Genomic DNA, 13,598 nt, shown 5'->3' on the forward strand with positions numbered 1-13,598 from the left:
AGGCGTCATCTCTTCAGCGGTACACAGGGAGCTGCAGGGATTTTACTCAACTCTAACAGACTAATGGTTGTCTCAGATAAACACATTTTTTTTGTGATGTCTGTCAAATCTCTCTTGCAGTTTAGCATCCTTGTGCTCTCCTGGCAAGATGCATTTAAAGCATTATCATGTATGTGCTGCCTTGTCAGCCAAGCACATTCTTCTCGGCATCTGTCTGAACTGGTACCAGTATATTGACTTCAGCAGCAGTCAATTCCTGGGCAATTAGGGGACAGTTAGAAATAGGAGAAACCACTTCTCTTCCACATTGTTCTGCAGATACACTCAGCATCTTGGTATGTTACAGGAAACTGCAGCAGTGGTCTGAGCAACTGGAATGCACATTTTCCACTTCAGGTTGGGTGAGAGAGGAATTAATGCTAGATTCTAAATGAAGCAGGTGAAGGAAAACCATCAGTGTTTGTGTGTCAGCTTCAATGTTTGTCTGCCATGTTTATCCTGCAGAAACTCTGCCTGTACTTAAAAGGATTTCTAGAGAGCCAATTGAATTGCGTTAGCATGGGCTCACCAATTCAGAATGGCTTGCAGAGGTTGCAGGGCTCTGTTGTGTTGCTGATTGATTTGATGTAGTTAATACTGGTGGGACTTTTCATAGAAGTATCATAAATGCTGCCATGATGGGCTGGTTTGATTTAGATTCATCAGGTAGAGACCTTTAAGTCATTTCCCAATTGTGTGTTCCTGTTCCTACTATCTCAAAATCGAAGTGTCTTTGTAGGCGGTGTCTTAATGCTGATGCAGAGCCTGTCATATTGCTTCTGCTGCACTTGGGTTGTTGCTTGTTTGTTTTTTTTTCCCAGTTCAGCACAATTGAATGGTACCAGGACTTTCTTCTCAGTATATACTAAGATTTACACACTCAACTGTGTGTTCAGTATCTGTGGAATTACAGGATGTTCACGTTATTCCACTGTTGGGCTTCGGGAATGGGCTCAACACATGCTGCTGTGTGGGTTGTTCGTCCTGTACTTTCAAGCATGGATCCTGTGCTTGTGCAGTCAGTGCAACTGTTCACTGTCAGATTTTGATGTATAGGTGCAACTGTACTTGGCATGGTGTAGGAAATCTTTATTAGGAAAAGAGGTGAACTAAGGCATAGAGGCCAGGAAACCTCGCTGAGCAAACTCTTATGGTTATTTCTGTAAACACAAGCAAGACAGCTGTGGTCACGATTGTGTTTTATTGTCAGAACCGCACCATGCTTTTCCTCCCATAAGGTATACGAGGTTATTGCTTCCCACTTGCCACAAAACGGAAAATCCAGTGTAGAGACCTGCTGTTCAGAGGACGTGGATTTAATTCCTCACAGCAGCTTCTATATGATTATTAAAACACATGTTGGAGTGCGCTTTACATGGTGCGATGTCAGCCTCGGAGCCCTGTGTTACAGTCATTTCCCTGCCTCTGACCAGAGGGGGGTGTTCAGGGAAAACTTGCCTTATGGGAGAGAAGAAAATCCTTTACTCTGCTGAAGACCTGTTTAATAAGAGGAAACACAGTGTTTAAGTTTTCTTATATTAAGGTATTCTATGTTGGAGTTGGCAATGAATTAAAACTAATACTTTTCCTTCAAAAATTACCTTCTAGGAATTATTCCTTCTACGTGCTTGACAACCACAATCTCCAGCAGCTGTGGGACTGGAACCATCATAACTTGACGATCAAGGAGGGGAAGATGTACTTTGCGTTTAATCCTAAATTGTGTGTTTCTGAGATATACCGTATGGAGGAAGTTTCAGGAACCAAGGGGCGGCAGAGCAAAGGAGACATAAATCCAAGGAACAATGGGGAGAGAGCCTCTTGTAAGTAAACAAACAAATCTCAAGGCAGACTGCATAAGAAGGTGTCACAGTAAGCCCTCATCCCACTGCCAGATTGCTGTCCATTGCAGTATCTAGAGTTGCGAAGTTACAGTAGGATTTCAGTCATTCAGCTTGTTCAGTTACAAAATGTAGCTGTGAAAATACGTTCACATGTGTGGAAAATTATGTGGTTACGTGGTCACTGTCTCACCTGTAAAAACCATTTGATGAAGACAACTGCTTTATAAGTACCCTTTCTTTGTGAGCAGCGTCGTATAGCAATAGGAGCATACCTGGGAAATGAGAAATAAAGTGTAGTGTTTTGGTATATCCAACAAGAAGTAGTTTCCCATTTTCCTTTGCAGATGCACATCATTATAGGTATTTTCCTCTCTTAGATACCTACCTTCCCTTGATACTAAGGAGGCTGCTGAGTAACAATTCCATAGACATTAAAACTCCTATGTTCAAGCTTCTTTTCAGCTGCTGCCAAATACTGCATCTTGTTGCTAGAAATGCTTGTTGTGAACTCAGTTTTCCATGCTTTATGCTCAAATTATTTGCTTTTCAATTGGAAACACTTTAGAGTGATATGCTATTCCTGAACCTCAGTCTCTGCATTTCACTTTGGGTTTTGCAATGGTCATGTTTGTTGGAGCGTTGTCTTCCGGCTTTGGAGGTCTGCACATCAGGTCTCCAAGTGTAACCAACACAGTCAAAAGCAATCTCTCATCTAGAAGTTAAGACAACAAATTTGACCTCAAACTCTTAGACTCAACAGTGCCTTTTTCTCTGGTCTGTTTGTGGTGTTCTTGGAGCTGGGTAAATTTAAAATGGATCTTGTGTATAAGTCAAGTCCCCTTGTTCTGGATGGTGTTTACAAAACTAGGACACGTACTCTGCTGAATGTCTCTTTAGGCATGATGCATAAATGCAGATGGCATAGATCCTTGTTGTAAGCACACTCCATTCTTTGCACACTGAATAGAGCAAATGCTTGCAGTCCTGGAGGAGTTACAGACACACAGCCAGGCCTTACTACTGCTGAGGCTAGTGCCAGCCGCTGCCTGTTCTTTAAAACAAACCATTACAGAAAGCTTTCTGACTGGGAGAAGGGGAAAAGAATCAACAAAAGCTAAACTGCCTTTGAAAAGATAGCACCAGTCGTGCCAGTGTACATGAGGGTGAAAACCCCTTTATTTTCACAGGCTTCTATGGAATGCTAGAAACTAACTCACAGTTGACTCTTGGAACACAATTTCTTCATCCAAGAATTAAGTTTTTAAAACGCTATTTTGGTCTGGATTGGAAAGCTCAGTGAGTTGGGAGTGGGAAGCCATTCATTTCAAAGCTGCCAGCTTCCATCCAGCTCTGTTCAGAAGAGTAGCTGGAAGCTGCTGCCATCAAATGGTTGTGTCGTATATGAGCTGAGTTTTGGAGTTCTTGGGCCAGCCTCGCGTGAATGGGGATGTAAACTCCTTTGTCCTTTCCATGTTGTCCATTCTTCAGAAAAAGAAATTGTAGTTGTCAGAAGTTGTCCTTGAAGGAGAGAGCTCAGAGGCCAGTTACTGCTCTGTGTGTGCACTGGAGTTGGGTGATAAATTTAGTGCTTCGAAACCAGTCTTGTGAATAACCAGGACTTCGTTCCGCGCTCAGGGAGAGTCTGAAGTAGTTTTCAAGAGCTTTCTGATGATGCATTAGAAGAAAATTTGCTTCAGAAAACAAAATAACAAGTAGTTCCAGCATGTTCTGAAATGATTGCCAAGGTCACTGCTTACCCTTAAGCATCAAATGTAGTAGGATGAAATACGAGGCTCTACAGAGACAAAGGCTATTGGCATACTGTGGTATTCTAGGCACTACTGGAAAGGCTAATTAGCTACAACTGATACCTGAGAGGAAGCAAAAACTAGTAGGTGATGTGATGCTAATTCTGTTATGTCCTGTCCTTTTGTATTGCAGGTGAAAGCCACATTCTGCGTTTTGTGTCCAACACTACACTCAAGAATCGGATTAAACTAACATGGGAACGGTATCGCCCTCCAGATTATAGAGATCTCATTAGCTTCACTGTTTACTACAAAGAAGCGTAAGTAGATGTTGTCCAAGACAAATGATAACCAAGAGATAGTAGACAATTCTGACTGGTGGATATCTCACCCAGTTTACGTTTTTCATCCTCGAGTCCTGCTTGTGTTGAAATTCTTTCTCGGTGGAGCACAAGCCCCCTTTGAAAAGAGGATTATTTTGATGGAAACTTACAAATGGATTCCAAATCCATCAGAAAGCTTCAAGTTTGGAGCAAATATAAAATGAGGTGGATGGTTTGGCAGTTCTCAGGGGTCTAATTTGGAGCTCTTCTTAAGTCATGTCATCTTTACCAGATCATTTCTTTCTCTAGTCATAGTACTGACTTCAGAGCATCACAGATTAGGAGTCTGCTCTATCATGTTGATGACTTGTTTACTCAGGGTTTGGGGTTATTTTGATTACCTACCTTTTGTAGTTTACTACATTGGTATCTTGACAATGAAGAAGTGGGGCAGTTTCTAGAAAGATCCTAATTTCTTGGGAGGTGTCCCTGCCTTTGCCCATCCTTGTAGTGTCTCAGCTTTAGAATAGTAAAAACTACAAATGAGCGCACTAAAAACTCTCCAAGCAGTTTGGAGGTGTGAAAGGGAGGTTCTGAATGCTGGTGGTGACATAAGGAGCAAGACTGCAAGAAACAGGAGCTCAAATTGCTCAAGTCCAGCATCACTTGAAAAAGAATTGTCATTGTTGTGGTGTGCAGTGGTGCAATAAACTTAGTGCTAGGTTAGTCTGTAGTAATTAATAACAAGAATAGCGCTTCATATGCTCTTGCACCAGTGTTGCAACTTAGGAAAAGTAGAACTAAATAAGTGTGTTTGTATTGTGTGGGAATAAAAGGCGAAGAAAAGCCTGTTGGACTGGTCATGGCCAGTCATGGAAGTTTGAGTTCTTCTTGGTAAGAAGCTTAGCCACTACCAACTGGTTTGAGATGCTTCTGTTTCATATGTGCTTAGCTAAAGTCTAAAGGCCTGAAGCATTTCATTGGTTTGGATAAAAACAGGTAAATTTAGTGTTTTTTGGAGAACTTTGCCTTGTTGCTAGTAACTGAAGGTAAAACCTGCAGCTAAAGCTGAGCTCTGAATTTTGTACCACTTGGAAGTAGGTACAAATTTTACTGTGCTTTATTCTGTTATGGAAAACGAGTAATCTTTATTTGCTTCATTGGGCAACAATGGAAGGCACGCATAAATATACGAAAATTTTCAGGAGAAAATATTATGTACTGTTTTTTCTTCTAATATTTCAGACCATTCAAAAATGTGACAGAGTACGATGGGCAAGATGCTTGTGGCTCCAATAGCTGGAACATGGTTGATGTTGACCTGCCACCGAACAAAGAGAACAATCCTGGAATTCTCCTGCAGGGACTGAAACCTTGGACTCAATACGCCATTTACGTCAAGGCTGTTACCCTCACAATGATGGAAAACCATCACATTCATGGAGCAAAAAGTGAAATTGTATATATCCGAACCAATGCTGCAGGTGAGATGCTGGGCTCTTGGGGAAGAGGTTTATAATGCTGTGGGTATGGTCATCATAATAACAGAATTCCGGTGCAAGTTCTGTTGTTAATACAGAGATTGAATTTACGTGCAGATGACATGTACAATGATAGAAAGTTTCCAGTGATTTTGAAAGCATTTGAATTCAGACTTCATGGTTGTCCAGACAGTTCTTTCTTCGGGAACTCCTAAAGTTGTTTGGAGTTAGGATTTCAGACTTTTTTTCCTTTGGTGAAGGTTAAATTTAAGTACAACTGCTTGTGGTTGCAGTTGAACCCTTAATAGCTGTTGTTTGTGGGGCAGCAGTAGGAAATCTTCTCTTTGAAATAGGATGGTGTTCTTTCTTGCTGTATAGAAATGGATTGGGATTCACTTAGACAGCTTGCATTAGAATACATTGTAGAATGCTCCAGATTTAAATAAGTTTTCTGGTTTTCTCCTCCAGTGCCATCCATTCCCTTAGATGTTATTTCAGCATCAAATTCCTCATCCCAGCTGATTGTGAAATGGAATCCTCCCTCTCTTCCTAATGGCAACCTCTCATACTACATCGTACGATGGCAGCAGCAACCTCAGGACAGTTACCTTTACAGACACAATTACTGCTCCAAAGGTAGGAAAACAAAACATGGTTGTGTTGAAATGCCTCTGGCTCTTACCTGCCAGTGCACTTGATTGACAAGAGCTAAAGCCCGTGCCCTGCTTCACAACTAGAAGAGAATGGCTAAACATGGATTGTTGCTATATTCATAATAGGGAGAGAAGAAACAAACTGTTTCTGTTCTTTTCTTCCAAGATAAAGTCCCAATTCGAAGATATGCTGATGGGACCATTGATACAGAAGAAGCTACTGAACCCACTAAGCCAGAGGGCTGTGGGGGAGAAAAAGGACCTTGTTGTGCTTGTCCCAAGACGGAGGCAGAAAAGCAAGCTGAGAAGGAGGAAGCAGAGTACCGCAAAGTCTTTGAGAACTTCCTTCACAACTCCATCTTTGTCCCCAGGTAATGGATTTTGGACACTTCCTCTCTGTAAGTTGAACTAATAGTTTAGTTTTTTAGCATTTCATATTGCTGAGGGCTCCAGGACATGAAAACATACGTAGATAACATCTGAAACACATAAACATTGCCTTTTATATGAGACAATCCACAGCCTTTTTTTGCAGTTTCCCTTATTCACTAATTTTCATCTCTTTCTCTCTCAATTTTTGCTAATAGTAAGGGTTCTTACCTATATTGTTCACGGGCTTGAGTGATGGTTTCTTTTCAGAGTCAAGAGTCACTGGAGGAGCTATTTCTCTAAAAAGGTTTCAGAGATGAGCAACATGTGGCAGACAAAGGATTTTGGATGCGGTCTTTCTCTCAATAGCCATTTAAGTGCTTGTATTTCCAATCTGAAGATTTATTTGCCTTTGCAATTGAGGGCATCATCACCTCACAGCATTGAAACTCATCTTCCTTTCTCACTGCACTAATTGCAAAAGGCATATTGGTTTCCTGGATCCGTGCTGCAGAGAAGTATTAAATATGCCCACTCTTCCATGATAAACACTACCCACACATTAAGTGGAGTAGTAACAATTTTATGTTGCTGCATAGAATAGATACTATGGAATTAATTGGTGATTTTGATCCTGGAGCTTCCAATTTATCCTTCACGTAAGCTGTTCCTGCTTCAGATAATTGGGTCCTGGGTCCTCACTCACAGTGTATAGCTGTTACACTGCAGTCTATAAGCAATCAGATTTCAATCATGCATGTTATCTCATTGACTCTGTTGGCAGGTCAAGTTTATGGTGAATTCCTGTGTTTGAGAACTCCAAACTGTGCTGTGGTTCCTCACTAAAACTGGTTTATATCGCTCTCAATTGCCGTTTTTTGGACATGTATTCATGGATGTGTTGGATTGACTTGTGTCCTGGGTTCAGCAGTAGCAGTCGTTTTTCTCCTTCTTAGTAGCTGGTGCAGTGCTGTGTTTGGTATTGGGACTGTGATAAGTGAAGAGATTTATAACTTTATCCAAAAAATACAGAACTAAATACTGCCTCTCTTTAGAAGTGCTAAGTATTGTATCTGAGCTGTGTGAGTCACATTTGTGGTTGAATTTGTGCAGTGTTTCCCTATTGATGATGAGAACCAGCAGCAAAGGTGAGCTACAGAGAAGTAACAGCCACCATGACTGGCCAGGATGTAACTCCTGAGCACTGTCACATCTTGTAAATATGATCTGATTCTAGGCTTTATGAAATAGCACAATAAAGAGTTTTGAAAGGCAGATGTCAGGTCTGAACTACTCCATAGTCTATTGCAGAGGAAGCTTTTCATTTCACCAGAGCTTTGTCACGTAAGGAAGAAGCTCTTCCCTATGAGGGTGCTGAGGCACTGGCACAGGGTGCCCAGAGAAGCTGTGGCCGCCCCATCCCTGGCAGTGTTCAAGGCCAGGTTGGACAGGGCTTGGAGCAACCTGCTCTAGTGGAAGGTGTCCCTGCCCATGGCAGGAGGTTGGAACCGGATGAGATTTAAGGTCCTTTCCAACCCAAACTGTTCTAGGCTTTAGAATACATTATCTCCTCCCAAAGGAAACTGCAGAGCCTTGAACTTGGTAACAAATGAACTGACCAGTTCACAAAGCATTTCCTGAAAGCTTGTCCATTTCCCTTGTATTTTTTCTTCTTAACTTACTGCCATTAGGGTGTGTTTTCTAACAGCAAGGGCAGATAAAGTACAACACTCACATAGCTGCATAGCCAAGCAACTTTAAAGAGACTGCATGTCAGGGAAATTAAAGATTATGAGCTAGTGAAACGTCTCCATGGGACAAATCTAAGCAGCTTTTTACTTGATGTTGATTTTTTTCCCCCTTTCCCAAAGGAGAAGTTAATTAATGTGTTCTTGTAAAGTCTCAACAGTAGTATTTGTTTCCAGTGTTCTACCTGTCTCCAGGATATTGTGAAAGAGATCCAGCATGTAATACAGCATGAGAACGTTTGGGTGGTTTTTAAGCTTGTTGATCTAATCTTGTCTGCAACTTCTGGATGACCCCATGTGTGTTACTGTCTTCATGAGGTAGATTTCAAACATTAGGACTCTCCTTAATCTTGAACAGACACAACCAGAGGAGGATGAGTGATTCTTCTTCCAAGTTTCTTGGTTCCCCAATGAGCAGGATGAGATGGGCTCTGCGTGTAGTAGAAGGTATCTGAGAAGTAACACTAAAATTGCCATAGGGTATGAGTTAGCTTTTATGTTACATGACCCTCATTTTTCACCTGCTCTTCTTAATTTCTTGTTTTAATTTTTTATAGTGTTATTTTTAATTTTTCTCTTGCATTTCTCTTCCTTCCTCTCCTTTAACAGAATAGATTAATTTTCATGTTTTTATCTCTGGACTTGTCCTTATTTCCTTGGATGAGTGTTTTTGTCTATCTGTGCCTTTCACAAAAGCAGGAAGCTTCTTGACCACAAAGCAATGGTGTCAAAACTCTTGATGTTTTAATCGTGTTTGCCTCATGATTATCCTGCAGGTCTTTTCCTCATATGACACTACTTTTATCAGCAAGTTTTGTGTTGCTTTCTCTTTTTTCCCCCAAATGCAGGGTAGGACTGTGCAGCCCCCCAGATACCACCAAAGAGTGGAAACTTCTGAATCCCAATGACAGACCAAGTCATGCCTTTTGGGTTGTTGCATTGGCATATGCTTTTGTGTTCGGTTGAAAAGGAACTTTCTGTTTTCACTGCTTTTATCACAGAATCTGTGCAGATGTTGATCAGTTCTGTCCTAAGCATCCCATGTGCTTTTAGCAGTTCTACTGAGTTAAAAGCAGTAAATGAATACTCATCCTAAGCGAGCTGAATGGGTTTAGTAACTTCTGTAAGTTCCAGTGTAGAGGAGGCACAAGTGCTTACATCTCCTATGGAATTTCCCCATACTCCAGTGACAAATGAAGACATTTGCTTGTATGTTGCTTCAAAGAATTTCTTGATGGCTTAGGACGTCTTTTCCTTGTGTTGGTTTATTTCTGTGCTGTGGTTTGCATAGCACTGGAGAGTGTCAGAGCGACTGCTCGAGACATAGTAAAGGGATTTTGGAGAATGTTGTAGTGAACTCCTAAAAAAGAAGAAGGAAAAAAAAACCTTAAAATTTTATCCAACCTCTGCCAGAAGATTTCAAACCCAAGTCAGCCTGGTTTTGGCTCTCCCTGCAGCATGCTGTTCTGTGGCTGAGTGTACTAAGACGGTATATTTGACAGTGAATTAGCTTCTCCTGTTGAGTCATCTTTCTTCCTGCTGGGTGTTTGAGGGAGGTCTTAGGTGCCTGGTTTGTAACTGGCCCTCTGACAGGAGTGTGTTAGACCTCACTTTGTCCTTGATAATGGTTGCACTGTCCAGGTATTAAATGGGCACCGGCAAAGAGGTTCAGGTGGGGTAGGATTGAAGCCAAAACTGGTTTTGTAGTGCAGCTCCTCCTGCGTTCTTCTTTATGTCCCCTGGTTCATTGCTGTCCAGGCCTGAGCAGTGCTGCAGGCTTCAGGAACTAGGATATCAGGAGCTGGAACAGCCAGTGTGCTCTGTGTAGTTACTGCTTCTCTGCAGAAGAGGCTGGGATCTGACACAAGCCAAGTGACAGGTATATCCTGTGGCGATCTCGTGTGGGTTTGTTAATACCATCCAAATGTTTGTAAGAGTATTGTCCTGTTGACCCTTGTACCAGTACTCAAGCCTGCCCACTACAACAGCTTCTAGACTGCAGAAATTAACGGTGGTGCTGTAGATGGTCAGGTTTGTAACTCTGCATAAATTTCATACCGATGCCTATAAGGCAAAGCAAAGTTGCTCTTTGCTGTACACAGCATTAGTGCTGTGCTTTCTCATACAGGAGGGTTGTTCCTTTGCAGAGCTTTTGTTTGGGTGACAAAAATAGATACACAAATTAGCACACATGAATGGTGGTTAACACTCGTGGTCTTCAGCTACGTTCCAGGTTTCTTTTCTCAGTGCAGTACATTCAGATACCTGTAATTTCATTGCAGCTGAAACAAAAGTTAAGCCTACTGAGAGTTGGCTTTGCTAATCCAGCAAGCTCCAAAACACTTTTTTCCCTTTACCTTTTCACCCTTTAACATCCAGTTTTTATTTGAAGCATCAACATTACTGTCACTAAATACAAACCTAGGATACTTATTGAATAACAATGAAGCCATTTTTGCTGCTCAGTTTATTGTGTGAGGTCAGAAGCTTGCCTGTTCATCTTGAGGTGTGTGAGCCTCAGAGTTCTGGTTGGTGTCTGACCAAAGCAGAAAGAGGTTTTGTTCAGGTTAAGAGAAAGCTTTCATCTTGTTTTGCAGTGTCCCTTATTTAGCTTTTTTAATAGCAGTTACCTGTTTTACTGGTTTTTTTTCTGCTCGGTCTTCCTGGAGCTGGAATAAAAATGGATTTTCTCTAAAGAGACCTTTCCTTAACCTGTTTACTCCACAGACCCGATCGGAAGCGGAGGGACGTGTTCCGAATCGCAAATGCCACTTTGGCCACTCGGAACCGGAACGCAACTGGGCCAGATCACTTCGCCAATGTTTCTGACGCAGAGGAGAGCGAGGTGGAATACCCCTTCTTTGAGACCAAAGTGGATGGCAAGGAGAGAACCGTCATCTCCCATCTCCAGCCTTTTACTCTTTACCGCATTGATATTCACAGCTGCAACCATGAAGCTGACACACTTGGTTGTAGCGCTTCCAACTTTGTCTTTGCAAGAACCATGCCTTCAGGTATGCTCTCACCAGTGCACAGTTTTGTTGTATTTTATGGGGACAGATCAACCTCAGGGGCCTCAAACTCTCCACCACCAGGTAAAAAAACATTGGGATATAATAAAGAAATTCTATGCAAGAAAAGAAATAGGATCTGTATAAAACTTTGCTCCAGTAGTTTAATGTCCTTGACTGGTCTCTTGTGTGTCCTGTGATCTGGACAAAGGTAGAAGCCCGTGCATCGACTACTGAGATAATTATGAGAGAGCCTGTTTCCCAGATAAGGTGAGACCCGCAGCCATGGTGGTGGAAAGGTTTCATTCTTCAGTTTCCTGCATGCTCACTGAAGGCAGGGGAACATTTCTCTGCTAATGTGTAGTTTTGCTGTGTTCACTCTGAACTGTTTGCAGATGTTAAAGAGTTTTGCTGGTGGGAATGTTTGCCAAATGTTTCTTCTGTGACAGAATGACCATGCATTTGTCCAGCCTCAAAAGAGGAGGGGCACTGTATTGCTTTGTGCCCATCTAGAGTACTTCAAATGGGAAGCATTGAACGCTGTACTCGGGTTTGGGACTTTTACAGATTGTACTTCTTCTCAAAAGAATAGAGATGATTTTAGTGTAAGCTCATATGCATCCAGCAAAGAGCTTCTGAATCCAGCAGATGTCTGGGAATATTTGATGCAGAATGAGAGCAATTTTGTTTTGTTTCTGGAAGAAAGACTGTCATAATCCAGATCCAGCTGTGTCAGTAAAAAGGCAAAAAGTATTGCTTATTTCAAGGAAATAAGGAAATCTGTGAGATCAGGGAAAAGGAAATAAGTGTTCCCAGATTTTTTGCACATGGCTCTGAAAATTAAAGGCTAAACAATTCTGTTTTCTTCTTCTAAACCTAACAACTGCATTGTTGAATAAGTGGTCTTTTTTACATTGACTGAAACGGTCTTCATATTCTTGTTCCTGTGGGAACAGCTACCTGCAAGCTTCCAGTGAAAAGCCTAGAAGGAAAAATCAGATGCTGATAAACAGGTTTTTGGGCACACACGGCAGAGTGACTAAGGCAGAGGCTGTTCCTGGTGGAGCTGTATACACTGTGCTATGTTTCTGGCAACCAGCAGTACAGACTGCTAACCTCTCCCTGATCAGTGCATTTTGTTCTCTGGCTCTCTGAGTAGCACTTACTGCAGTGCTTTGGTACCTAAAGAATGGTTTGAACCTTTCGTTTCCTTCAGCTGTTGCTTAAGTTTCTGTTTCAGTAATAGGTATCCTTCTCACATCACTTGTAAATATTTTACAGAGGGAGCAGATAACATTCCAGGAACGGTAGCATGGGAAGCAAAAGAAGAGAATACCGTCTACCTGAAGTGGTTGGAGCCTGCAAACCCCAATGGGCTGATACTAATGTATGAAATCAAGTATGGGCAGCATGGAGAGGTGAGGATTTGACATTTCTTCAAGAGTTAATGCTTGTAACTCATAATTCATACACAAAATGGGATCTTTCTTAACATGCTTCTGTGCAGTGCTGCAGATCACAGGTAGAAATGGTGGTTTCAAACACCCAGCACCAGCCAGCATGTCATTCCCTTGTTTTGTTTGATAATCCTGAACTCTGCGTATCTCCTTAAGGTGTTTAAACAAAACCTGATCAGATGGAGCTTTTAGTTATCGAAATTAGCTTATCCTGCAGCTGTATTGTTTTCTTAAGAATGAAGGAATGTGGAGATACTAACATGAACTGTAAATTGCGTTTTAGGAGAAGCGGGAATGTGTTTCCAGGCAGGAATACAAGAAGCTTGGCGGAGCTAAACTAACCCACCTGAACCCTGGAAACTATTCTGCTAGAGTCCAGGCCACTTCGTTAGCTGGAAACGGGTCATGGACCGAGCCAGTCTCTTTCTATGTGCAACCTAAATGTAAGATGAACGTTCATTGACTGTGTCAAAATGGTCTTCCTTACAATTCCTGCTGTTGACATCTGTAATTGGGCATATGAGCCTCTTGCCTGTACTCTGAACACTCCTCTTATTTGCTGATGCTTCTTTGGGAACTCTGTTGCATGTTTTTGGCAAGTGTTGACAACCAGGAGGTGTATCTGAGGTGTGGTCTGTTTTCTGATACTCATTGTATTATATGTGTGAGAGATGGAAGCAGCTGGTGGGTGTGTAGAACACACTGCTGTGGCTTCCTGTGATGCACAACTATGCTAAGAATGGTTTGGCAGCCATAACAACATGAGTTGTATTGGATTGTACAAAACCTGGAGCCATAAGGGAAACCTGCTTTAAAATGCAGAATAATACAGGAAACAAAGCATTTGTTTAGATTTTTGGCTGGCACATTTTGTTAAATATCAAGATGCTTTTTCATATATGACCTGTTGCAAGTGACATTTGAT

At 41.7% G+C, this 13,598-nt stretch overlaps 1 protein-coding gene across 4 annotated transcripts in view; it reads left to right on the top strand.

Moving 5' to 3' along the window:
• The window catches only part of IGF1R (insulin like growth factor 1 receptor), a 172,320-nt gene that overhangs the window by 140,135 nt on the left and 18,587 nt on the right, over positions 1-13,598 (top strand). For all 4 annotated transcript variants that reach the window (XM_057415075.1, XM_057415153.1, XM_057415233.1 and 1 more), the window contains exons 6-13: positions 1,648-1,862; positions 3,825-3,951; positions 5,200-5,438; positions 5,904-6,071; positions 6,255-6,459; positions 10,933-11,219; positions 12,498-12,634; positions 12,957-13,116. In XM_057415075.1, coding sequence (XP_057271058.1) covers positions 1,648-1,862; positions 3,825-3,951; positions 5,200-5,438; positions 5,904-6,071; positions 6,255-6,459; positions 10,933-11,219; positions 12,498-12,634; positions 12,957-13,116 — 1,538 coding nt within the window. The remainder of the gene's footprint in view (positions 1-1,647; positions 1,863-3,824; positions 3,952-5,199; positions 5,439-5,903; positions 6,072-6,254; positions 6,460-10,932; positions 11,220-12,497; positions 12,635-12,956; positions 13,117-13,598) is intronic.

The sequence above is a fragment of the Pezoporus wallicus genome, unplaced genomic scaffold (assembly GCF_028554395.1).
Source record: "Pezoporus wallicus isolate ANWC-B61680 ecotype Strahan unplaced genomic scaffold, APGP_CSIRO_Pwel_v1 contig_3952, whole genome shotgun sequence".
NCBI classification, from domain to species: Eukaryota; Metazoa; Chordata; class Aves; order Psittaciformes; family Psittacidae; genus Pezoporus; species Pezoporus wallicus.